This window comes from Chiroxiphia lanceolata, chromosome 13, assembly GCF_009829145.1.
Source record: "Chiroxiphia lanceolata isolate bChiLan1 chromosome 13, bChiLan1.pri, whole genome shotgun sequence".
Taxonomy (NCBI): domain Eukaryota; kingdom Metazoa; phylum Chordata; class Aves; order Passeriformes; family Pipridae; genus Chiroxiphia; species Chiroxiphia lanceolata.
The window spans coordinates 18,842,522-18,869,610 of record NC_045649.1 but is presented as its reverse complement, the minus strand read 5'-3'; the positions used below and the strand labels follow the sequence as shown (position 1 = coordinate 18,869,610).

The 27,089-nt window shown below is 39.5% G+C and overlaps 1 protein-coding gene across 2 annotated transcripts in view; it reads right to left on the bottom strand.

Moving 5' to 3' along the window:
- CHST8 (carbohydrate sulfotransferase 8) overlaps nt 1–27,089 on the bottom strand; it is a 176,262-nt gene that overhangs the window by 3,346 nt on the left and 145,827 nt on the right. For both annotated transcript variants that reach the window (XM_032701589.1, XM_032701590.1), the window contains exon 3: nt 392–429. In XM_032701589.1, the coding sequence (XP_032557480.1) occupies nt 392–429 (38 nt within the window). The remainder of the gene's footprint in view (nt 1–391; nt 430–27,089) is intronic.

The window sequence follows — 27,089 nt, the reverse complement described above, 5'->3', positions numbered from 1 at the left end:
GTCCTTTAACTACGAAATCATGGCAGCTGTTCCGTGCCGACAGCCACTAGATGGGGGAATTTCACCAGGATTCTTCTTGAGCCTGTTTTTAGGTACCTCTCAAGTCATTCATTTGATCAGTACCATTGCATACAGAATATTATTATGGGCAAAGTTTACAGTCTCTTTTAGCAATATTCAGCCTAGGAAAAAAAAACTTATAAAACTGAAGTTGTGTAGCTTATCACGTTCATATTTTAAAAGGAAAATTTGCATTTCATGGCAAAGCTTTTGATGCATCTTTCCTTTTCAGTGCTTCATCTCTGGTGTAGTGGCCTTATTTGAGCCATCTCTATCTACTCCATACTTGGAATATGGATACAATTTTCCTTATGTACTTCTGAAAACTTACTTTTTTTGGTTGCTGGAATCCCATGTTATATTTTATCCCTAAACAAAGAAAGAAAGTAAAGTAATTATTTAGAAATAAAAAAACCCATTAGTTTCTTTTTTGCTAGACTGATACCAGTGTGTCCTCTGGTAGCTAAAAGGAAAACAGGAACAAGTTTTGTTAATGCAATGATAAGCAGACTGATGGTGAATCATAATTAATGTATATTTCATAGTAACAATACTCCTTGGAAGGCCTCTTTATTTACAGATGTCATAAAAATTGTGAAATGGAGTGATTGTCTCTATGTCCCTTTTACAGATGGGGAAACTGAGATGGAGAAAAGTGATTGCTTAACCCCAGTTTAAAGGCCAGTTGCAGAACAAGAAAGCCATGATTTCAGGTTAGACCCCTAAAAAAAGGCTGTTCTTTGTGTATTTGCCAAAAGTAAATGTATGGTTTTTCCCCCTGCAACTTTGGATTATGGTATGTATGGTAATTAATCATGGTAACATGGAGCACTCTCCTCTGCTGTAAAACCACAGCAGCACACAGTGGGGCTATGTACAACTGAGGTAATGTTTGCAGACTTCTGGAGAGACAAACAGTACAGAATTGTGTTTTGTCTAATCTTCTGGCTTTCACAGTGATGTTTACCTGAAAACAGAATAATAAAGCTGTGAAAATCCTAGATGATAGCTTTAGCAGGTGTGTAGGATCTCTTTACTCTTGCTAACCTCTGCTAAGTATAACTTTATAATACAGGAATGCATAGTGGAAAACACAAATTACAAAATTTGTTTGGGGCTTTTCAATTGATAAAACTGTTATCATCACTGTCACTGTTGCTTGAAAACCTCAGTTTAATAACTCTGCATGATGAATCCACAGCCTTTTGGACTTGTTATAGGTAAAGGTAACAAACCCAGGATGAAGTAAAAGCACCACTGGGATGGCTCAGTCCCATCAGGTTGATTTTTGTGGTACTAGGAAAGCACCTTGCAGGATAGTTCACATTGCACCTTATTGCATTTAAAGTAGTTTGGGTGATCAGTCATGCTTTGTCTTTTAAATCAGATCTACAAACTGGTATTTGTAGTAGAGCCTAAGTAAAATTGCTGTGGTTATTTCTGTGCTCTAAGTGCTCATTTAACAATGTTCATGATGCTTTTGGCTTACGTTTGAGCTTTAACTCAACTTGTTAGCAATAAACTCAAGTGAAGGTGGTGTGGGATATTGTGATTCTATGCCTACTAGAAGTAAAGGGCATATTATTTTTACTTTATCAGAAATGAGTTCTAGACATCTTACAGAAGGAGCCTCAAGCCTTCTCCTACCTGCTTCTCAGAAGTGTTCAGCTGCAAATTAAAGTAGGAAGGTATATACTAAATAGAAACAGAGCTGGCCTTTAACATCCTTCTGTGGGTTCTGGAGGATTCAAACAGATGCTTTTGCACCAGACTTTAGCAGACACTACTGAGATGTTATCCAGTTCCTGATGTGATCAGTTGAAAAACCCACATTTATTCTTCTGTTGTGTAATATACTACAGAGCAACGCAGGAGAGGAAACTGCTGTCCAAAAAACCCAGCAAAACCTGAGCACAGCACTCTGAAAGCATTGATATTAGAGCATGGGTGATCTGTTTATACCATGAGAATATTGTATTTTTCAGCAGATGTAACCTCTTCTGTCCTGCTAACCCTAAGGGCGTAATTTTAAGCCGTTTGAGCTGCTTGGCCTTTGCTCTAAGGCATCATTAATTCACTGGAGTAGTTGCTTAACTCATAGGATGGGGAAGTTCTACAATTCTGTTCCCTTCCCAAAAGCATTTTGAGCTTTTTACAGCTGGAAACATAAACAGGTGAGAAAAGATTTATCAGGAAGCAGCAAGTACCTTGGATGGAATCAGATACAAATATTGGAGCACTTGCTATGTCCAAATTATACTGTAAAAGTCAGGGTTAGTTTTTTTCAATTGTGGTCATTTGTCCTGACTTAAGGGGAGCTGGGATACCTTGTAGGAAACCCACACACTTTATGCAAATTATGTTAAATTTGGTATGTTTCTGCCATGACTAAGAATTGCTAAAAAAATCCCACAAAACTGCAAAGAGCAGGCATGAGACCCAGCTATTTTGTGGTTAATTTTGACTAATTATGTTTTTGTAGTAGTGTTTCATAGAGGTAACTTATTTGAGAGATTAATACTTTCTACTGATATGCAGTGCTTTAAAAAAAAATTAAAAAAAAATGGTAGTAGGAGATGAGTAACCATTTAAAAAGATTTTTTTTTTCATTTACTGGCTTTAAGATGTAATCAGAACAATAATTCATGCTTAATGTAAATGTTTGGAGAAGCACTTGCCAATCTCTTCAATGTTTTCTGAATTTGTGACATCTATATTTGGCTTCTTTTAGCTGTCTTTCTCATGATACAGTCTGTCACTTCAGATTTAAATCTACATGAAAAAACCCTCTTAAGTGCAGTGAACTTGGGGAAGTTAGATTGCACAGATCTACTATACTAATCAAAATCCAAATTTAATGTTATGCTACATCTTTACTATCCATGTTTCTTACCACGATGCTATTGCCAAAATGGGAATATTTTTGGCCTTAAATAAACCTGCACCCAGCTGAGGGCACTGATTCAGAAGTGTTTGGTGCCAGACATGATGATGACCAACATCTCAGGGCTGCTCAGACACAGAGGGAAGAGCTGAGAGACAGAATCCTTCTATCAGTTTTGTGTGGTTTAAGTTCTCCTCCCCTTGTGTGACCATGACTTTCCAGACCTGAGCCTGGCCTGTATTTTGTATCTGCTTTTGTTTTTCATCAAATACGAGCTTCGTGCTCCATCCAGTCCTACCACGTAGTGAAACCCACTGTGAGCTTTTCTTTCTTTTTTTCCTTTTCCAAATGCTACCAGCAACACAATAAAATGGCCTTTATCTTCCTCGTGTAACGTTACACAGTTTTACCTCTCCGCCTTCTCCTCTGTCTCTGCTTCAAGACCTAATTTTGTTTTGCCTCTGGTGTTTTTCTCCGCTTTGAGACTCAACTACAGCTGAAATATTTTTTAATAAAAATGATAACTTCAAGTCTGCATCTGCAACTCATCCCTTACGGGGCTTCTGTACACAGTGTGCACTTGTTTGCTTCATCTGAATGGATTTGTGAGACGTCCTCTGGAAGGGCTGTTTCTGTCACTTCATGTGTCATGTCCCATCCACACATGCCCCAGTGTTAGGTCTTTACTCAGAGACAATAACATGTACTTAATTGCAGAATGAGTAATAGGTCAGTACTCAGAATTCTGACAAGCATGAAAAAAATCTAGTTTGAAAATGATTTTCCCCAAAATACTGGTCAGATAATCCTTTTCAAGGTGTGGGATTTGTTTTGTTTTGTGGTTTTTTTTTTAATGTAATTTAAAACGATCTCTTAGCTTGTACAGTATAAAGGACATGCCCATATCTGATCATCTGATCCTAACTTACTCCGGTGTCCACTTGTTTACACATATGAATTCAATTACTTATTAAAGAAACATTTATTTTGCAGATTGCTACCTTGTAAATGATTTCGTTTTACTTACATTTAAAATACAGATGTAGTGTACACATTTGGAATACTTTTGAAATATAAGAACCTCTAAAACAAAAGCATTTTCTAAAAAAATTGCGGCCTCCTTAATAGAACAGACCTTACATGTGTGTATGTTTTAATTCTATGCTATGTCCATATCCTTTTCCTAACTTAAATTTGTAGTTTATTTCATTAGGAAAAATGCTGTCCAAAGTTCCATCAAAGCTACACACCCAGGATCTCATTTTAATACAGATGAATTAATGAGGCCAAGTAAAGAAGGGATAGCAAAGCAGTGGCACATCTGAAACTGCATCAGGAAAGAAGCAAAGCTGTCCAGCGAATCTGTATAATCTGATTTCTCCCCAGTGAGGCTGTGGGTGTGTGGGGTCACCTCCCACAGGTGGGTAAACTCCTACAGGGAATGCTTTGCTTTAATGATACACCCCCTTGTCAAAGGCAGGTTTGAGGGTTATTTCCTCTGCACAGAGCAGAAAAGAGGGAATGTTTCTGTGGCTGCTTCCCAGGCTCCAAAGCCCTCTGGAGCTCTGAGGATTTAGGTGTGACTCTTTGATAAAGATCTTCTTTTCCCCCCTATTTTGGGAAGACATAAGGAGTTCACCAAGCTGCCAATGGTTGGGGTTTTTTAGTCTCTGAGCCTTCTTTCATGGGTGAGTTCCTCTTACAAATCAGGTAACACATTTTTCCTGGGTTCTTAGCTTTTAGTTTCAATCCTACCACTGCTAAGCATGCAATTTCTAATAGTTTAATGCAATCTATTTGAGGGAGTTTGAACTCTGACTCGTGGCTTATTCTAAAGCAGTTGTGGTGAAGCACAGTACTTCCCAGAAAGATAGCCTTGTTTTCCCCTCTCCTGTGCTCGTTTTGTGCTAACACACAATTACTTCCTATTGATCCTGTGCTTTTCAATCCCAGTCAGCTTCAGAGGGGCAGACTTTGGAGCTCAGTGAAGCCATGGGTGTCATTTCTAAACCAGGCTAATCTGTGGTTCCACCATCCCACAGGCAGCAGGCACTGCAGCCTCGTGCTGCTGCACTTGTGTCGTGGGGTGCCTACGATGGTAGCAGCTTGTGTGCACTTCAGTTGATTAAAACACGATTACTCTGGCTTTTTGTAACTGAAATGACTTTCCATCTTAATGAAGCAAGGGAGTCTCTGGACAGAAGTACTCTATGTGAGGAAGGCAATGCAATTCTGAAGGGCATACCCTGGAAATAATTAAAAACATTCGGTTCATCCATCAGTTTGAACAAGAAAAAATCATAAATCGCGGAGCCAAAGTAGAGATCAGGGCACACATTAAGTGACTTTTAATGTTTGCTGTGTGAGGACTTTCATAGTGTCAAAAACTTGGTATTCCCAGTTGGTTTGTGGTCCCAGGAGCCAATCCTGTGAGCCTGGATGTAGCAGAATTGCACAGAACCATCACTCTGCAGCACAGTGCTGTGGCTGCTGCCACGGTGTCACTGCTTCCCCCTTCATTCCCCAGTTAACTCCCTTGTAGCCAAGGCTCTTGGTGCAGTGTCCCTCTTGACATTTTAACTTAGGCTATCCTACACATGGCTTTCTTTTCCAGTAAGTAATTTTTGGAGTAAAAGATCAGAGTATGAGCTGGGTACTCACTGTTTCTAAATATGGGTGCCACCTGAGTATAGTGTTTATACCTACACTGTGTTTCTCAGACAAAATACCCAGGCTGTCTTCCTGCTGTTGTTTCCCCCTCATAAAGGCTTTGTGTCTTTTGGACAACCTGCCTTATGCCTGTGTTGCTGTATATTTGTGTTGTGTACTAGTCAGAAATACCATCTCCTGACACCTCTGTTTATTTTTCTGTTATTCTAAACACAGCTTCCTGTGAGAAATAATTGTTTCCATATGGTTTGCCTTGCAAATTTTTTGATTCATCAAGGTGAAACCAAGGAGAGAAGCAGAAACAGAAATGGAGGCATTTTAGAGAGATAAACTCCTTTTGAAAACTAAGCCCAGTTAAAGTGTTGCTGTGTCATCCTAGTAAGTCCTGCATAGCTGTGGTGATGTTGGTAGCTGAGTATTACCTGAAACTGTGGTGTTGGTTTTGTCCAAAAAAATTATAAATTTACATCCAGACTTTGTGTTATCTGTCCTCTGCTGCGTTGTTGAGATTGGAAGTTGTTTGAAGAATAGATTATTTTATTAATTGGAATTTGGAAACCCTGATACTTCTTTGACTTGCAACATGCTAATGGCACGAGTATATGAACCTTTAGAGAAAAACACATACTACTCTGTTTTTTTCAAAATGATCTGATGTTCTAATATATACTGAATCCATCTCCTTGTCTAAATAATCCTGTGACTTGGGCTGTTTCTGTGGTACATGATAAAGGAAAGGGTCCCTTTGTATTCAAGCTTAATTGAAAGAATAGGAAGAGCTATTTGTGAATTTATTATGAGGAAGGTATGACTACTTGTTTACTTTGTCTTCTTTGCTATTTAGCCTTACTAATTAGAACTTGCCATTTTCTGACTCTATAGAATTCTTATCGAATATAAATTAAGAAGGCGGAAAAGTCAAGCCTGTGCATTCCCCATTCCTTCTGTGGACCTATCCCTGGGAATACTGTTAATTAGCATCATTAGCTTTCAGGCACTGTCAGCAGTTACTTGCAATTTCTACTTAATACCTTTCAGTTATTCTTCATTCTCATATTTAATATTTGCATATTGCCTTCGTAGCATGACTTTGGCAAGGACATTACACTTTTTCAGATTTATTAAAAAGTAAAAGCTAAGGTTTAAAATATAGCACTGCATTTATATTTAGTAGTCTGTGAGAACTATTCAGGTAACCAGAAATTCAGTGAATTTCAAGCAAGCGCTTAATGTAATTTGACTTCATGGATCTAGTTAGAATAGATCACCTAGAACCCCAGAAATGTTTCAGGACATTGTGCAGGTAGGACATGAAAACTTCAGTGGTCTTTCTATTGGGGAGGAGACAAAGTAACACAGGTAGAATTTTGGACTGCTTTCATGTCACTCTGTAGAGATGTTTCTTTGGAAAGAAAGCATTAAAACGGAGAGAGAGAAGGCTGCAGGCAAAATTTAAAAGGTAGATCTACACAGACATGCCCCTGAGTGCTGAAGTTCACTGCTTTGATAGATTGACTGTAGATCAAATGACACAGATGTCTATCCACATGTTGTATATTATTATGTTACAATCAATTAGCTGGAACTGATAAAGTTTCCTTTTCTCCTGTTCTCGTAGTTAATTTTTAACACATCCTCTTAGAATAAGAGATCAATATGGATCATTAAAAAAAAGAGTAATGCCTACAACCTAGCTACAAAACTTGGTGCAAAAGGGGTGATAAGTGGGCAGACTTTGACTCCTGACCTGAGAGAAACAAGCAGTTCTTGGAAAGTGAGGTGTAAGGGGTTGAGCTCTTTGCCAGGCCTTTTATTCCTGAGCTACTGAAGAGCAGTGGTGATTTGCTGTTTGCCATTTCACACTGCCTCTACTCTGCTTCTTTGTGGTGGGTTTTCTGTTTCTTGTTAAGGAGCTCACTTGCACTCCTTCAGCCAGATTTTAGTGACTGATGGGTAGAACAATTTGCTTGCATAAGAATAGTGTTTTGAATTGAATTTCATATCAGTAAGAATAAGGGGGAAATGGCTGTGCTCAAAAACTGACTGCTAACAACTTCCAGGATTCAGGTGACATTATGTGGTACCCAGGACTTGTCCTGAGCTGGCAACCCAGGTAGGAAGAGTCAAAGTGCTTGTCTTGAGTTCTAGTGAGCTTGATACTTTTTAAAGGTAAGTGCAGGCCATTTTAAGATGTTCTCAAATTTCTGGAACTCAGAATTTCCCCATCTGTGGCAGGTTTATGTTCATGTTTTCTCCTTGGCTATGTAAATGACAATGAAAATTGGGAGTGGGTCACCTGGAAAGTCTAAAATGGACATGCCTTGCTGAGAGCACTTAATGCTTCACATGGTGTGTGTCTGTCTGGTAGGTTCAGGTGCTTAGAGGATATATGGGTTGATATTAACAAAGAGCATGTGAGCATTGTCAGACAATTCAGCAGGAGTGGGATTTGGAGGACATTTGCTCTATTAACTGCTGCTCACAACTCATATCTTTACAAACTAGATATCCCAGGGTCTGATCCATTTGCAGCTTGCTATTGGCATTGGAGGGAGGCCTTTGCTGCCTCTCCCCCTACACACTTCCCAGCACAACTCTTTATCTCCATTCTAGCATTATTTTTCTACCCCCAGCTGACTGCAACTACTTTGGAGTCAGGGAGCACAGGGAGCTGCTGCTGAAGGAAATGGCTTTCAACTCTCCACATGGCTCATGTGTTCACTCTCCTAGTCACTGCCTCTGCCAGGTCATTGCATTTTCCTTCCCCTCCTCTGCACAACACAGAAACATGGGAGCTGGCAGAGAAGGAACAAAGAAGCTGCATCAGTGGTGTGGCAGTGTACCTGAGAGGTGGGGGAGAGAGAAACAGCCCTCTGTGGGGATTGGTGACTGTTCTCTTCATCTACACACCTGGATGAGCTACACTGGTCTTCTAAAGGGATCACACCTGCTATGGCAGGGAGAAAAGGCAGGTATTCTCCAGGTCACTATTCCCCGTTTCCCACATGTGCTCCTTCTGCTGCAGGAGCCAGAGGGCTCTAGTGTAGCTGCCTCTCTCTGTCACTCCGAACCACCAGTGGTACCTGAAGTGAGAATCCCTCTGCCACTGCCACGTTATGGGCACATCTGCATTTTCATTCACACATAATAGCACTTGCTGACTTTTCTAGTACCCCAGTGTAGATTGGTGCATCAGCCCAAGGAGGGGCTGTATGAATTGAAAGATGGAATTGTTTGCATCTACCTTGACAATCCAAATTTGGGATACAGTTGCTATGACAATTGAATCATCTGATTTTGTAAGTCAATGCATACAAACAGTGAGTAGCCAATTGGTTGCTGAATATGGTTAGCTAGGAATGGAACTTTTACTTAGCTGATGAAAGTGTGTGAATGTGCCTGATTTCACTGATAGCTTTTCTGTGACAATTGTTGTTCAGAGCATTTCAATATAACCACGGTTCACTCAGTACCTTGCATACATTTATATACAATTTATTCTCTGTTATGCACTGGCTAAAGGAACTCTGAAAAAATCTGCCACTCTATTTCAGTCTTCAGAGACAGGGTCTGACAGGTGGAGCTATTTCCTGACCACACCACTGACTGGGTATGTGGCTTACACAGTGGAATTCAGTGTTGTTTTGCTGCCTCTGCTCCAGTGCTGATTAGACCCCAGGACTGTAGAAAACTGTGCCAATACAGGCCTTTACCTGTATTCATTTCATCTGGGAAGCAACTCTTGCTTCAGATGTGGACTCCTTACTGAACTGCTTTATACCTTGTTGGGTTTTAGCTGAGGATACATACAGGTTATACTCTATGTGTAAAGACTTATTTTTAAATTAGAGTAGCATATGCAACTCTACTAGATAGCCTCTAAATCTCAGTCTTTTGTGTTTATCTGAGTTGCTTATTAATAAATATTTTACCCGTGACAAGTCAATTAATTTCAGCCTTTATTTCCACTTCTGATGTTATGTTAAAGGCATTTGAAGTAATCACTTCATTGTAACTGCAGGTGTCTACTACATGTAAAGGGAATAGTTTTCATCAGAAACAAACCTTTTATTATTTGCAAATCCCATTTGCTGGTCTTCTCATGGTCTTATAGTTGATCCATTGGGGGAAAAAGAAAAGAATTTATGTTTTAAATCCACTGAGTTCCCTACAGTTCTATTACTCATTGTTCAGAAACAGAATATTTAAAACCTTGGAACTCCACTGTCTGGAGACTTGCTACTCTGAGAATTGGAATTGGAAGTATGGCTTTAAAAACCCCTTTATTACAGTATTAGAACTGTAGCTTCTAGTTAAGCAATAGTTATTTATGACTATATAGCACTGTTTTTTCAACCATGAAAAATTTGGTCTTTACTTCAGTGGGTACCAGATCAGCTCCTCAGTGAGCAAGTAGTGACACATGATCGATTTTTACAAGTGATGGTGAACTGCTCTGCTCATCTCTTTACTCATCTGCACCTTCTCACTGTACCAGCAAGCATTGGGCAGTTAGTGCTGCTCCACTGAAACCACCCCTTTTGAAAATTGGTGTGGGCTTGCAAAAAGCGAGTTTCTTCCTGTTAAATTTTATTTAAGGAAAATATTGGATCAAATTTTCAGTGGCTTTTTTGATTTCTGCAAGGCCTTTAGTAAAGAAAAATAAGTATGTGTTTAAAAAATACTTGGAATAAAGTTTTGGTCACACTTTTTCATTTCTTTGTGTCTCTGCCTCAAGAAAAACTAAAACCATCAGGAATATGCATGGAAAAGAGCATCACTGCCTCACAAACTCTCCCTGTTTTCCGACCTTTTCTCCTTGCATAAAAAGGGACAGCATTTATAAAACTGTCATAAAGCCCTGTAGGAAAAGCTGTAATTATCCAAAAAGTGAAGATGCCAAAAAACATAAGGACTAAGTCAGAAATAAAAGTTTTTTTGCATCTTTCTTTAGAATGAATTTAAATGTCTCTGTTTCCTCATGCAAATCCAGCTTTGCTGCTTTTTACCCCTTTTAGATTTTCTTTTTCTTCTGAAGGCGACTTAAGGCCTTCTGGCAGGAATTGGGTTTATGCTTTTCATGCAATCTCGGATTCTGTTTTCACAGATGCTCAAAACTTTCCTTGGTGGAGCTGAAATGAACTCAGACTTGCAGAGGCACGCCACATGCAATTTCAGATAGCTTTTCTGTACTTTTTGCTATACAGGACAAAAAGATTCCATTTATTTGGAGAAAATGCACAGTAGTATGGCCTCAAATCCTTTCCCATAACTCCTTGTGCATTTGATTTACTTGCACAAAAATGGAATCCTTCAGAGCATATTCCTCAGAGAATCTCTCATGCCAATTACTCAGAGGAACTCCATAAACCTGCATTTTCACTTGCATGGTTTCTGTGTGGTACAGGGCTGATAATCTTATAAGAAGAATATCTCACATTAATAAAATCAAATGACTGAAATTATAGTAAGCTTGATCTGATCTCAATTCACTACCTCTTAAGTGGAGCTATGGATTCAAATTTTGCTTATGAACAAACGAGTCTCTCAGTTGACACAATTTTCCCTCTTTTTCCCCATTAAGGAAAGTGGTAATTGCCAATCTGCTGACAGTAAGTGCTGGAAGAAGCAATGTGACTGATTTCCTTGGTGACTGTCAAGATTCTTCAGACCAGGGTTTCAAACTACATTTGTAATAAAAGAAATACACTGTGGGAAAGTTTGGCAGTGTGTTCTTCAGTAAGTTTGTGTCTTGCTGAGGTACTGAGCTGCTACTCAGTTCTAGCCTAGTAGTGGAGTATTAGCTTGGGAAGCTTGCTGAAAGACTTAAATGATTCATTGCATTCTTTATCTTTACAGATGAGCTGTAATATCCTAAAAGTTTAGATATAGGGCCTCTGGTATAGAGTCTGAATGTATTTTTGCAATACTTGGTCCTCAAGAGATCTTTTCTGTAGTACCTAATTTTCTACTGTTTCATGAGAAAACCATTCTGTCAAATCACAAGTCAGCAGATAATGTTTTGAAGTGAATTAATAGAAGAAAAATTCTGAAGTAATCTGCTGTTAGTATCTGGTTATGTATGGGTCAGGCAATTTCAGAGGTTGTTACTGTGCTGGCTTTGGCTGGGATGGAGTTAATTTTCTCCAGAGTAGCTGCTATGGGGCTGTGTTGTGGATTTGTGCTGAAAACAGTGTGGATAAAACAGGGATGTTTGTGTCAGTGCCGAGCAGGGATCACACAAGGTCAAGGCCTTCTCTGTCCCTCACCCCACCACGCAGCAGGCTGGGGGTGCACAAGGGTCTGGGAGGGGACACACCAGGACAGGTGAGCCCACTGACCCAGGGGATATTCCATAGCACGTGGCATCCTGCTCAGAATATAGAGCTGGGGGAACAAGGAGAGGAGGGGATGTCTGGAGTGATGGCATTTGCCTTCCTAAGTCACCACGAACACCTGATGGGGTCGTGCTGAATACCTGCTGCCCTGGGAAGGGGTCAATGAATTCCTGGTTTTGCTCTGTGTGTGTATGTGGCTTTTACTTTGCCTGTTAAACTGTCTTTATCTCAGCCCTCAGTTTTCTCACTTCTACTCTTCTGGTTCTCTCCCCAGTCCCACAGGAGGGAGGCTGGAAAGGGAATGATCCTCTCTGGGGTGCTTAGTTGCTGGCTGGGGTTAAACCATGACAGTTCCTTAATGTAGGCAGCACTCACCTTGTGTTTTGCTGATTATGCTTGAAATGCACTTAATTTTCAAGATGGGAGGTTTCAAAGCCCATGTAACATAAATTTATAAGCTTGACTTGGTCTGCAGGCTTGGGTTCATCACTAACTCTCTACCTCTGTGCCCCCAGCTATAAAATAGGAAGAATGTGCCCTCCTCAGAGGAGTGCAGTGCATGTTACCAGATTAACTAAGAACAGAATGGGTTGGTGCTCTGTAAACATTATAGTAGTGGTGTCCTTAATTCAGAATTAACTTGCTGATCACAAGCAGTGCTTTTGAACAAATAAATTTTTTTTCCTGACTTCTGCCCAAAAGGATTTCGTGGTACAACCATTTTGTGTCATCTTGTTTATCTTGGAATTTCTTCCACATTCTGCCTGTGTTTGTATGTTAATGTTGATGGACATATTTTTGGCACAGATGTTTTCCCACTGGTCTTACTGTGCATGCTCCTTTGACGGGATAGATTTTCAAATATTATCCAGTTACTTGGCCTCACATTCTGTCTCTAGAGTGTCACAGGGAATAACTAACGTACAGAGTAGAAATATTCCTTGTGAAAGTTAGATTTGTGCATAAATGAACCACTTGTGTGATTTCTAGGTGGGGGCTTGTAAGTTTTATTTGGTTCTACAGAGTATTTCTGACTAAATTGGATGTGGATAGGATATGTGGCTATTATATCAAGTAGTTTTAATGTTCTTTTGAAATATTACTTTCTGGTTATATTCTCAAAATCTGCATTGCTAATACTGTTTAAAGTAAGTGTGTTCCTGTAATTTTTAGTTATGATTTCACCTTTGTCAGTAAAATAATTCAAAGAAATTCCTCCCTGTTATATGAAGACTGTGGAGACCTAAAACTAGCTGTACTATCTCTGTTTAAAGCATACTCCTCTCTGAGTCCTCCAAAAGGAATGAGTCTTGTTTTATTGCTTTGCACAAATTCTCCCTTGTTCTCAGGGTTCTCCTTCTTCTCTGTCAACACCCTAAAGGCATCACAATAGCCAAAATGAATTTATGCAAACATCTTCAGAGAAAAGAAGTGCCTATTAGGATTTCTAATGTTTTGAATGTTTTTCTGCCTTCCCTTATCTGTATGTGGCTTTGTTTAAGCAACAAACTTATAAATAATTAGAAAGCCAGACAGGGATTTCTTTTGCCTTAAATCTACACAGGGACTGAGGTACCCTGATTCACTTGTTATTGAATTAGAGAATTATTGAATACTAAACTAAAGGAATACAAAACCCTTGGGTCAGGTGAAGAATGCCATTTGTTTTAATAGGATTTAATTATATTTATCTATATTTAATGTTTTCTTTAACACAAACAAATGTCCAGATATTTATGACATGTAAAATGCTGCTACTAATTCAAAACTATTGAATAAAAATTTCCTCCTTCTATACCTCACCTTTATTGAAATCGAGAGACATAGTAATGAACACATCATATCCTATATTTTTATAGGAATACTATGGTTTCAATCCAAGTAAAAGTTATCTTAAATGAAATAAAAGTCCATGTAGTGTTTCAGACAGTAAGTCACAGCACTGAGAAGCCAAATCTTGTTAAAGATAATTTAATAAGAGCAGAAAATATTTTAGTTGATTTTTGTTGTCCAGATTCAGAGGTAAAAGTAGATAAGGTACACTTAGGGCAAAAAGCACAACGTGGAAATTGTAATCTTTCTGTTTCTTTCTTTCTCTCTCTCTCTCTCTAGCTGAAGCTGCTACTTTTAACACACATGAAAGACGTTGGTTTTGAGATTCAGTATTAAAAAAGGTATTCTCGTAGAACCTTATGGAGTTCATAACTGGGTTATGCACTGAGAGCTAGAGCAGCCAGGTTTTTATGTGGCTCATTCCTGGTCCAGCAGCTCCCTGTCTCTCAGCAGTGGTGGTGAACCTGCAGAGCAGCAGGGCCATGGGGATGTCAGGCTTGTAACACTCCTGTCATGGGCTGTTAGTTTTCCACTGATCTTTACAAGAACTGTCGAATCATTTAGGTTGGAAAAGTCCTTTGCAATCATTGAGTCCAACCATTAACCCACCACTGCCATCCCACCACCAACCACGTCCTTAACTGCACGTCTTTTAAAGACCTCCCTTAAATCTGCGAGCCCATAACTCTTTTAAAAAGCATGTAATTAGATAGATATTGAAAGGAAAATCCTGATGATGGCTCTACAAAACCAATAAAACTACCTTTATGAGCCTTTATGAAAGTTTTTATTGCTCAGAGGGTCTTTGTCTCAGCAGGCAGCGAACCACATTTGGACACTTCAAACCTGTTTCTCACAGTCACCTCCAGAAGCTGTTGCCCCAGCACTTACAGCACTTCACTCCTGTGAGCATATTTATTTTCTCTTCTAAATTTCTGCCCAGTAAAGTCAAAATACAAAATGTTAAACATATGTACCTGCTCTCAGGTGTTTCTAGCAAGTGAAGAGGTCAATGATGGCTCCTGGAAAAGGAACAAGTTTCTTTGTTTCCAGTGCAACAGTAGCTAAGACAGTAAACATTAGTTTTCATTAAGAACTTTGCCATAAATCTCAGTTTAATATCTGTTTCAGATGTTCTAGATAAATCCTTAACCTTTCAGTTGTTCTCTCTTGTAATCCTGTATCACTGATGAATCTTGGCAGTGACAAATGGCACTGTTAGACCCTGAAACTACTTCTATTCATGTTCTTCCCCTATGTCTTTTCTTTAGAGGGAGGGGAAAGGGACAGGCCAGCAAGGTCTGTTTGAATACTAATGCCCACAGACAGTATCCTTCTTTTCTTTCTTTTCCTCCCCTTCCTCAAACTCTGAGCCTGACTGCAAAAACTAGAAGTTGCTTCCTTAAAAAGAAGTAAAGCAATTGGTACATTGAAGGATAGAAACAATATGCTTGTCTTGGTAGTAAATTAAGCAATGTTAGATATCAATTAGTGATTCACAGCCTTCCAGATCACTTAGTTCCACCAACAAAGCATGTAAAATTCTGAAGTAGGTAGACTCTCCTGAAGAAGGAACTACACCTGCCAGTGAGATCACCTGCAATGAGATTTTGTATTTTTGCAATAAATTATCTGAGAACAGAGCCAGTACAAATGAAAAAGTGATGCACACCTTCTTCTAGCAACCAGAAACTCCAGAAATCTGCTCCTTTTTGCCACACAGGTGACAAAAGACCTTTTAAAGAGTTACCAGTTGTACTGTTGGACAGAGAACAATTGTCCTACAGAAGGGAGTTAATAGATGTTATGTAGGAAATAACATGTCCTGGATGGGAATTCACTTGAACTCTGAAACTTTTGGGTCAGCCCCAAGTTTACCACCACTTGATGGGAAGACTTGCAGACAGGTATAGTAAAAATTCAAATTTATGAATAGTGTTATTCCAGGTGTCAGAGTGCAAAGGCACAGGTAGTTAAGCAACAAACCTATCTTCCCAAGGACAAAATAAAAATCTTGCTGCACTGCTTTTTTCAGTTAAGATCCAGGTGAAAACAGGATTTTGATTCAAGATTAGAGTGTAACTTTTCATGAAATAAAACCACCAGATTAATTTAGAAAACTCTCATTTTGGGAATATTTAATTTCTCTTACAGTGGTATTTTCTGCAATGTATTTTTTTATGACTATCAGAAGCATCAATCATAATATGTTTAAAACCCCCAAATCAACCAATCCCCCTGCTCAGTCTACTAATGCAACATGAAGTATTTTAATTTTAATTTTTAATCTTGTGTTTTTTCTGTTGTGAAGAAAACAGTGCAGACAACTTAAAAAAAATAAAGTTAGCGTCAACTCCTATGCAATGTAACAGTTTTGTAATTAACACTATTATTAAAGTGTCATGAAAGAGCATAAAACTGTTAGATCTTAACACCTTGAAAATTTTTGGCATAATGGGGGATAAATTTCAAAACCTGGGTTTTATGTGAAAATGATTGTTTGTGCCTGTTCTGCTGTAGTGAGCAGAGGTCCTGATAAGGTCTGTGGCCTGAGCAGGCTGAGCCCAGAGCTGTTTGCTCTGCAGAGTGGGCCAGGGAGAGCTGAGGCCACTGCCTGGGACTGCCCCGTCGGACACAGAAGCTCCAGCTGGAAGGCTGGTGCTCACCTGGAGCAGAGCAGCACAGAGACCTTTTTGGATACTGCATCACCCCAGGATGTTTTGAAGTGGATGTGAAGTCAGTGAATAAGAAGGTATCATGGAACAGGGAAAAGAACAGACTCTGTCTTCTGAAGAGAGACGTGTCTACAGCTCCAGGCGTGTTTACAAGAGCTGAGTTCATTCCACACCTAAGACCTGGCTCAGTCCCTAAAGTTCCATGATACTACCAGCTCAATCTTGTTTCAGGTTATTGGTTTAGTGGGAATAATCTTTCTTAACAAGCTCTCAAGGGTGCCACAGAACTGTATTAATATTAAGCTAAGAGCCTGGAAATTCTCCATCACAATGTGGAATATAACAGTAAGGATAAGGCTTTAATAGAATGGTTTTGCTTGTCACAAAAAAAATAATTAATTCTGTCCTGTCTTTTTGAACAATTGCAATGTTTTTTGTGCTATTTGTTAATATATTTAGATTAGATGCTGAAGTGAAAGCCTAAACATGCTGTCATCTTCAGACACACTCAGGCAATTAGAGTGCAGCTTGTGTTATTGTTTTATAATTCAAGCCTAGTGAAGTCATAAATTAAGAAGCTCATTAAATTTTCAATTGTATTAATAGGAAAATTCAACTTATTAAATTCTTTGGTAAGGCCTAATAACAAATCATTGAAAATGCATCTTTGTTTTTTTTTCCTCTATCTTTGTTAATCCTCGTGGCCCAGATGACCTTCCCTATCTTTAATGCAGGAAAAAGAAGGCGTAGGAACATAAACTGTAAAAAATCCTCTCCCTTACATGGAGTTTAACACTGATCCCCTCTGTCACATTTTAAAGAATCTCTGAACGAGTTCCATGGCTGCCCCATAAATAGCTGCAGGGCTCTCAGCAGCAAGGTGCCAACGTCTCTGTGCTCTGAGCCTGGCATTGCCTTGTTCTAGCAGCATTATCAAATACAGACTGATAATGCTATTTTTATTTGGCAATGCATGACACAATTTGATGCTATAGGTTGAGCTATTTTAAAAAAGGAAGTGTTAAAAAATTTCTGCTTTCACTGAGATTGAAAATAGTAAGTGTATGCATTTAATGAAGCTTGCAAATATGAAACTGCTCAGTGAGCTAAGTCTGTACTGGCAGAAATGGCTTCATATCCATTAAAATCACAGTGACTGGATTCACAGTTGTGGTGAATTTTCTTACTTCATGAAGCTTTTTTTTTTTTAACACCCAATTATGTATATTTTTTCCACTGTGTGTTACTATGTTCACCTTATAAGAGTACAAGAAATACAGAAATTCTTCCTTCATCTGGATAGGTGTTGTTGGTGTTTAAATTATTCAATGATTATCTGAGTTATTGCCAAATTGTAGTGAGACAGAAATGATCACGAGGAGGCTTGAAATGCTTTGCACATAGTACTCACTCTAGGTAAGCATACATACAGAAATAAAAATATTTGGCTAGATAATTAGAAGACTTCATTGTAAATGTGAATTTTTTATGAACAGTAGACTGACAAGCTTCCTGTTGCCTGTTACCATTCAAAAGAGTGGAAAACTGTCTTCCATGTCCAGCCATACCTACCCAAATCACATCCAGGAGCTCTTTGCTCAGTTAACTGCTCACTCTGGGCAAACAAATGCCATAGGGCAAAAATTCATCTTACGTTTCTTCGAGCAGTTCTAGTGCATCTGTTTCTGAACTGTTTCCCCAGGTGTACAGATCCAACCTACTTCTCAGGGAATCCAGTAAACTCCTACAGATTTCAGGCTTTGTCATCAGGGACCCATCCAAGTTCCCCAGGCGCATCTCACAACAGGACGTTTGGTAAGTGATCTCTTGCCTCTCAAAGGTATTTGATATTTTCAATATTAGCTCCTCCTATTCCTCTTGCAAGACACTTAGGTATCTAACAGCAGAGTTAGCTACATTTCTCTTTTTCCTTCTGTGAAAACTAGTGGGTTTTTTTGCAGGAAGGAGGAGAGGAAATTGGTAAAAGAGGTACCTGCAGACTTTCTTGGGGTGTGAGGAATGTGGAAGCAGAGCTGCAAGTGAAGGATGTCTGTGGGGTTTTTATAATTTAAACCTCTAATGCTGCTGCTCTTGTAACTTCCTATAAATGATTTCATGCCAATCAGTGCTCAAGGGCTTTAATAACCCTGTAGAGCCAAGTCATAATCTGCTGTGTTCCTCAGCTGGGGAACTCAAAATGTTACTAGTCAGTGGGAAAAACAGGACTTCTATTCATCCTTTCATGAGGTGATTTTCCTCTACCTCTTCTTATGCTACTGTCACTGTGGGTAATGAAGTGAGTTGCCAGGAAAACAGGATCTAAAGACCCTCTCAAAACATGTAGCAAAGTAAAATTAAGCAGATTTTTCATTTTGTTACTTCAAATCTCAAATTTATTAGACTAAAATCATGGTACTTTTGAGTCTGACTCATGGTTTTGATTGCTCAAGGTTGTCAATAAGACACACGTGGCATTTATATTTTTCTTTATTTTTCCCTTTTTTTCTGCCCTACTCCCCCCTCCAGACAGAGTCTAGCAGGCCTGACTCTGCATGGGTGCACTATATCATACACTGCCTCTAGCCAGGGCTGATGGTAAAAACAAAATACAGACTCTAGGGAGACTTCCATGTCTTCCTCATCTGCTTCAAATATATTATAAAATAGTTAAAAAACCAACCAAACCAACCAAACAAACACCAAAACCAACGAAACCACAAAACCAACCAAACCAGCAAAACCCCCCAAATCAAAAAACCAAACCACAAACAGAAAGAAACAGGCAACCCATATCTCTGGGAACTGCTTTTCTTTTACTCCTTTCCAGTCAGAAAATCATGAGTCCATAATAACACAGACCTCTCTTTGACCTGTGACATTCCTTATTCTCCCTCTCCTTATTTCTGTTTACTTTTAACTTGCCTCTGTTGAACTCAGCCAGAACCTTCCTAACAACTCTCCCCTTTCTCCTGTCAGCAAATGTTAATTAGTGAATGTACTGACTTTCTCTGAGATCGAGTTAATTTGCTTCGCTGTTTCTTCACTTCAATGTTTTCTTCAGCCTGTACGAGGGTGTGTTGTGGATTTGTGCTGGAAACAGTGTGGATAAAACAGGGATGTTTGTGTCAGTGCCGAGCAGGGATCACACAAGGTCAGGGCCTCCTCTGTCCCTCACCCCACCACGCAGCAGGCTGGGGGTGCACGAGGGTCTGGGAGGGGACACACCAGGGCAGGTGAGCCCACTGACCCAGGGGATATTCCATAGCCCGTGGCATCCTGCTCATGTACAGAGCTGGGGGAACAAGGAGGAAGGGGGGGACAATGGGAGTCGTGGTGTTTGCCTTCCCAAGTGACCGCTGTGGGTGATGGTCCCCTGCTCTCCCGGAGGTGCTGAACTCCTGCTGCCCACAGGAAAGGGGGAAGGAATTCCTTGTTTGGCTTTCATTGTGTGCTTGGCTCTTGCTTTACCTTTCAAACTGTCTTTACCAAGGCTTTTCTCACTTTTCTGATCCTCACCCTGGTCCCTCCGCGTGTGGGGGGGAGTGAACACTTCTCTGTGTGGGGTTCAGTTGTTGGCTGGGCTTAAATCACAATAGTCAAGTCTTTCTCATTGAGAAAGTGGAGACCACCCCCCACCCCTCAAAGAAAAAACACCAAAACAGAGCAAAACAAAACCCCAAATCAAATCACCAACCAACCAAATCAAGTGACTAATTGAAATGAAGATGCTGTCTACCCAGTTCAGACTCTGTAAGATTCTGTTTAATCCAGTGTATTCTGACTTGCTCTAGGATTTTCTGTAACATTTGCAGTATCAAAGCACTTCGTAGATCATTGTGAATTGTATAATGAGTGTTTTGCTTGACTTCCTGAAGTGTTTGGAGTGACAAGAAAGACTTCAAATGAGCTCTGACTGGGCTTTAATTATAAGGTATTTATTCCCAGAGTTAAAGACTGTACCACCCTCAAGACAGAGAAGTATATCCAAATATTGAAATATGTTGCATTCGTGATAAGGAAATTTTTGTTGGTGGAACTTCAATACGTTATTTCTCTCTTTCTGAAATGTGGAAGTTTACAAACAAGGTTCTGCCTCAGGCAATGTTTTGTTGAGTTGACGGTACCAGCAATGAAAGGACTTGCTCTTGTTCTGTTTTGAACCACTCAGTCTGTGGCCAGTTGTTCTTCCTGTTGGTACCTACAACCCTTTTTGTACTTCCAGGTTTGCAAGTATCACTTCTGTTCACTATTATTTGGAGGGATGTAATAAAAAGTTGAGATGCAGTGAAGACCACCTGGCTCATGCTCACAGGAATAGGATTTCATAGAGAAGTGTGGAATTTCATGTAGTGGTGTGATCTGCCTTGAAGATGTGCTTAAGCTTGTTTTACCTAATCAGTGTCCTAATGAAAGCTGTTTTCTCTGGTTTAGTTTAAGCATTTATCTTTAAAATATATTGCTATAACTGAACACTGTGAGTAAACTACCTGTAGTTCTGTGCAGTGGTTTCTTAAAGACAGCTTGTAAGAACAATAGGTTCTGGCTTCTCAATTTTTTTCTAGTATCAATCATAATAACAAGTTTTAATGTACCTTTCCATTGACTTCTTCGAGCAACCCTGCTGCAATAAAGCATATTAAATAATTTCATTAACCTTGGCCTAGACTTGCACTAAGAAGCTCCTTAATTGGGCAAGTGGAGCACAGATGTGAGGTCTATGATTACTGCAGCTATGCCAATCTACTGGCAATGTGTCATTTCTAATGTGACAGCTGTATTCCAGCAATCAAGGGTTACAGCTTCTGGCAGCGTGAAGTTCTTATTATGCCATTTCTGCTCTGCAGTAAAATAATTATTTCAAAGCAAGCTGCTTCCTTCTCATCCCCCACCTGAGATCAGAAGTCCTCCTGTTTATTTTTTTCTGACTTTTCATCTAATTGTTATCTGCAGCAGCTGGACTCATGTTTAAAAGTTAGTGTTCTGAAACTTACCTAAGGTATATTACTTAATTAAAAAAAAGTGCATGTTAATATATAAAGATATATAAAAATAATAAATTGAAAGCTGTTCAAAGGACATTTTTCCCTTCAGTAAATGAACTGGGAATAGCTAAAAACTGTAGGAAATTTTGTATACTTAATTGCCATATACACATTCTTTTTTATGAACTATTAAAATGAATGCTTTATATAATTATTTCACCTCAGGAATTTAAAAATAAAACCCCTGCAGTATCTGTCCCAAGAAATTACCACAGCAAAAGCCTGAATCAATTTGGCTGATTTCACTTGAGACATTTTTCAAGAGGAATATTTTTATTGTTCCTTATCCTGAAATAGTGAACTGTCTTTGAAGTCCAACTGGCAAACAAGTGAATTGCTAAGAAGTGTTCTGCTACCACAACAAAACTTGCTCACATTTGCAGAGGTCAAAGGCTACCCCTTGGTCCACTTTCCTCCTTCCCATCTCTGAAATTGCTCTGGGCATCTGAGCAACAGGTTAAGAAGGGCAGGTTTGTTTTTTTCTTTTTTAATGTCATAGACCAAAGAATTCCCAACTAAATGGGGAAGTAATGCAAAAAGCCTGAAACAATTCTGAATTATAACTGCACAACCAAAAATAGCACCAGCTTTTCTGGGGACTAATGACTCCAGTTGGTGACAGCAATTGCAATGGAAATTAGAAAGCATCTTGTAAAGAGAAACACTTTTCATCAGCACCTGATTTTTAATAAATCAGGGCTGAATTTTAATTTGTAATTCAATTTCCTTAATACATGCACCTTGTGCAACCAAGAAATCAATATCGTCGGATGGATGTAAGGTTTTTGCCTCTCTACTTTAAAGGTCATGTCCTCATTCAAGCGACTATAAAAATTAACATTTTTCAGTAATTTTAGACTAGATAAGATTTCTCTGCAGCCTTAAGACAAGTATACTGACATGCTTTTGGCAGCACAATAGTATGATATGTTGCTGCTACGTGAAAACGCAATACAGAATCTTTATTAATAATCCTGTTAATGTTTCATCTAATGCGAGGGAAATGGTAAATAAATTGTGGCTTTAACCCACTGCTGAGCTTCCAATTACTGTTTTTCTCCCTATCTACTTGCAATATATCATTTTTTTAATATGACTGCAATGTTCTAACAATCAAGGCTTAGGATCCTAACAGCATGAAGTCCTCATTACGTGATTTCTGCACTACAGCAAAATAATGATTGTGAAGCAAGCTGTTCTCCATGTCACACTTACAGAATAACTCATAAGACTACCCATTTACCAGCTCCTGGTTATGGATTCGATTACTTCATGCCTCGGGTTTGTGGATGTTGGAATCATGTCATGCATCTGTCCTGAGCTGCACCATAAAAAGCATTCCGAGTGAATAAATTACAGGTGATGTTCCCCAGAAGCACTTTGAGGTTTTTGCTTTCTCCCAAAGCCATTCAAGGCTGTGTCTTCTAAAAGTTTAATGAAGGGTTTCGCAAACCATGAAAAAGCCCACTAGAATGTCATGACCTTCTTTCATTTTTTGATTCTGTGCAAAAACCTGTTTTCCACCAGTAGCAGGGAGAAGAGTATTACACTTGAGTCAGCATTTAAATGGTATGTTCTAGTCCCAAATACATATTAAACAGAACTGTAGAGGTAAATAAACAGTATTTCAGATGGCTATGCAGATCTTGTGAAGAGAGATTTTACTTTTCCAAACAAAAGTTCTGTGTGTCAGATTAATACATTTTGCCTCCTTCAGTATGCAATATAAAACTGGCAAGGAGATGAAATCATAAATACTTAATTATTAGCAAGTGACTCTAGGTACAGCTGCTGTATATCTGCTATTTCTTATATTAAGGATATATCAGGGGAAAATTCAGGGTGTCTGTACTTCACCTGACCTACAGCCCAATTATTTTTCTTCCTGTTACTACAGGATAAAATTAAGGCTTCCATGAACATAAGGCTGACCAAATCTTTTTTTAGAAAAGCCAGTCTTTTTCAAAAGGGATCCTCTTCTGCTGACAGTGTAAGAAAACTTACAGTGAACTACTGTCAATAAGTGACGTAAAGTAATTACCAAGTTCGAAACTCAAACAGTGCCTAAACCATCCCACAGTTATAGTTCAGTCAGTGATTGTGCATTTATGAGAGATTTTGCATTAGCTATTGCTTGTTTGCTCTCTGGTGCCCTAGAGAATGACGTTTACTGCAAAATGAATTCACTTGGAGCAGAGTCTCGCTCTTTTTCCTCCTGTTTTTTTTTTTTTTTTTTTTTTTTTCCTTCTTTCTCAGCTTTACCCAGTAGAATTTCCCAGAGTAGGAGGCAGTAAGGCTACAGATACTGTCCCTAACCTCTGGCAAACTCTTCCATGCTGCAGATCTGTGTGATGTGCTCCCAGCTCACACTGTGCCTTGCAGGCCACAGAGCTCATCAACAGTGCTGAGGAAACCACGGTGTCAAATGATTTTCTCTCTCACAAGTACTCTGAAGCAACCTCAGGGAAAAATTAAGATTATACTGACATGATGAGAGAGATTATGCACAGTAAATTCTTAACTATTTCAGGAATTTGGCTGACTGTAGCAGACTGCCAAGTATTCCCTCATGGGTCAGGCAGTGAAGTCCTAAATTCAGGACCATGTTTGTCACCTGCAGCCCTGGAGAGCCAGGATTAGACCACATACATGGACTGCATTAATAACCCATTTGCTCTGTAAAATGTGGTTTACATACAGCAGAAAATGGTGGTTGTTTTCCCAAAGGGTGAAATGTATGAAGAATTTTTGGATGTACATACATTGTTTTGATGCTCTTGCAATGTGTGAAGCATGTGCCTGGTGGGTACAAAGTGGGAAATACTAAAACAGCTGAGGGCTTTCTAATTAATATGCAGAACTTGCTTGCTTTTGAGGTATTTTGCCCATTGGCAAGGAAAGATCTGCAGCAAAGTGATGATTTGCTGAGCTCCAGACAGCAAAGTGTGGATCAAAGGAGACTGGTACTCAGGTGTTACCCTTGCAATTAGATACTTGGGTGTGAGGTTTTAACGAAGATATGGTAATGACATTTTTGTGTGCTTTTCCCCCTCCTAACTGCTCTATTTTTGTAGCTTTCCAATTGTTTCTCTCCTGACCTTTGTTTGATAGTCCTGCCTTATAGGATCACTCAGAGAGTAAAAAGACAGTTTCGTGCATCATTAATTCCTTACAACCTTGGTGTTTTATCTCATCCCTCGATACCATTCCTTTCAGTGTTTTAACAGAACATTAAGGATTTTAAGTCCCATTTCTCTTATCCTTCCAAAAGTTACGGATATTACAAGTAATTTTGTACCCCCATGGCTAACATCATGTTGCAGCTGCACACCTTGTAGCAATATTAGTTAGGAATATAGTGGCCATGTTATCGTTTGGCTATGCTAACATAATTCATAGAAGAGCATGTATATGTGAATTAATAGGCAACCTATTCTAGAGTCAATGCCTACAAAATCATTACCTTGCAACCTACACCGTGTGACAGTTGTGCCATACATTGGTCTAGAGAGTGTTTCTTATATTAAACATACTGTGTATTCATGTTAATACAAACTATTTAATTCAGTAGGTATTGCAGATACCCAGAAGAATAATATTTAGTGGAAAATGAACACAGAGGAAAGAGAATTGAAAGGGTTCTAGGTACAGTCAGATTCGATAGAATGGGAGAGAAATAGAAAGAGTTGTGTATGGGGTAACTGGATTTCTTGTGATTAAAGAAACCAGAAGGTACCAGGCTTGGCAGGACGAGAGTCACAGAAAGGCTTTAACATCATCTCCAAGGTAATTTCTCATAGCAGAAAGGCTTTACCATCATCTTTTTTTCCAAAACTTAGGGTGTACCGTTGTTATAGACAAATGCAATTGTCTATAACACATCTGATCCAGCTGGAGACTGGATCACTGCATTCCCTTTCTTCCTGCCAGCTGTATCAATGAATTCTGAATTCCTGCAGCCCCTGCAGAGGTTTCTGAAAGCCCTGCAGCAACAGGAAGAGAACTGTTCTTCCAGTGAGCAGCCATTTTCCAAGGAAAAAGCTCGTATGGTTTCCCCGACAGATGCTGAAGCTGCAGTGAGTGTCAGCTGCCTGTAGATGCCCGAGGGACCTTCCAACAGGACAGGCTGAGATGTGTCTTGTGGCACAAGAATATGGAATATGTGGTATAGAAATACAGACACAGAGAGTGTGTCAGAAGTGGAAATTCTCTGAGTAGGTTGGTTGAGGTCTGAGGAGCTTCAGGGCATGTTACAGTCAGGTTGACTGTGGAGAATTTTTGGCTAGATAACGATTTTAGGAACAGAAATGTGTGTGTGGGATTGGCCACCCACAACTATCACAAGAGATTACTTTCCTCTCCTTTTCCTATACTGCTTCCTTGCTGACATTGTTAGAAACATGACAAACCAGTCACTCCTCTTCAAACGTGTTTTGCCCTACTAAAGATTTCCTTTATCACTCAGCCTATTTAAGTTCCATTTTGAAAAAAGCTACCAGTGTTCATCACTACCCTGTCATCCCTGCCTATACAATCCTGGGAGCAGCATGCTCCAGGCTCAGCTTTGACTCCTACAGTTTTGAATCCTACCCTGGGGTGACACTGGCAACTGTGGGACTTCCCAGTTTCTGCTCTGTGTCTCTGTGTCTTCTGACTCTCTTTGGAGTCAGGCTCTTCTGTTCCACAGCACAGCAGGGGCTGCAGGAGACTGCAAGTTAGAGGGAGTTTGGGCTCTGCTTCCCTGAGACTGGATGGTCAAACACCATCTAACCCTGTGCCCTGCAGAGCACAAGCAGGGGGTTGTAGTGCCCTGCAGGGGGTTATCAAGCTGAGATGCTCTTCAGCTCAGCTGTCAGGACTCACAGGAAGTGTGATGTGTTGCTGTGGCTTTTTTCAGCTCTCATTCCCACCCTTTCTGTGTGGTAGCCCCTCACACCTGGAAAGCAGAAACACAGCTCATGGGATATGTTTGATAGTTGTGCAAATTGGTGCGGGTATTAATTTAAAAAGAAAAATCTCTACTTCAGCCATGGCCCTCAGTCTCTCTTCTGTATCAAAGCCAGTGATTTCCTGTCCATTTTTTCCGTCATCCTACAAAGCTGAGAACAGAAAAAGAATCATTGCAGTGGAAACCTATGAGAGGATTTGGAAAAGGATGGTGTTATCTTAAAACATTATAGGATAACAATTAACTTAATTTCCTCTATACCTCATTGAGATACTTTTTGTTTCTTCCTCACTACAGGAATATAATTGCATGATAAATGGTATAATATCTGTTTTTCTGAAGCCATGAGGCTGCATTGGAACCAGATTTTTATCTACAGTGCTTAAACTGGCTCCTATACTAGAACTGGGTATTGTTCTACAGACGGAGCTGAGTGTGAGGAACACTGACTGTATGAGATATGCCTGGCTGCAGCTGAGAATTACAGGTCAAACTACACTGTGCATATAACTGATATGTCAAAAAGACCCCCAAAAGTTCAAATAAATGACCCATTTATTACAAGATAATCAAGAGGCAGAATTGTGAAGCCTAACCTTTACAAAATCCCAGTTTGCTTTAATAGTTCTCTATCTTCTA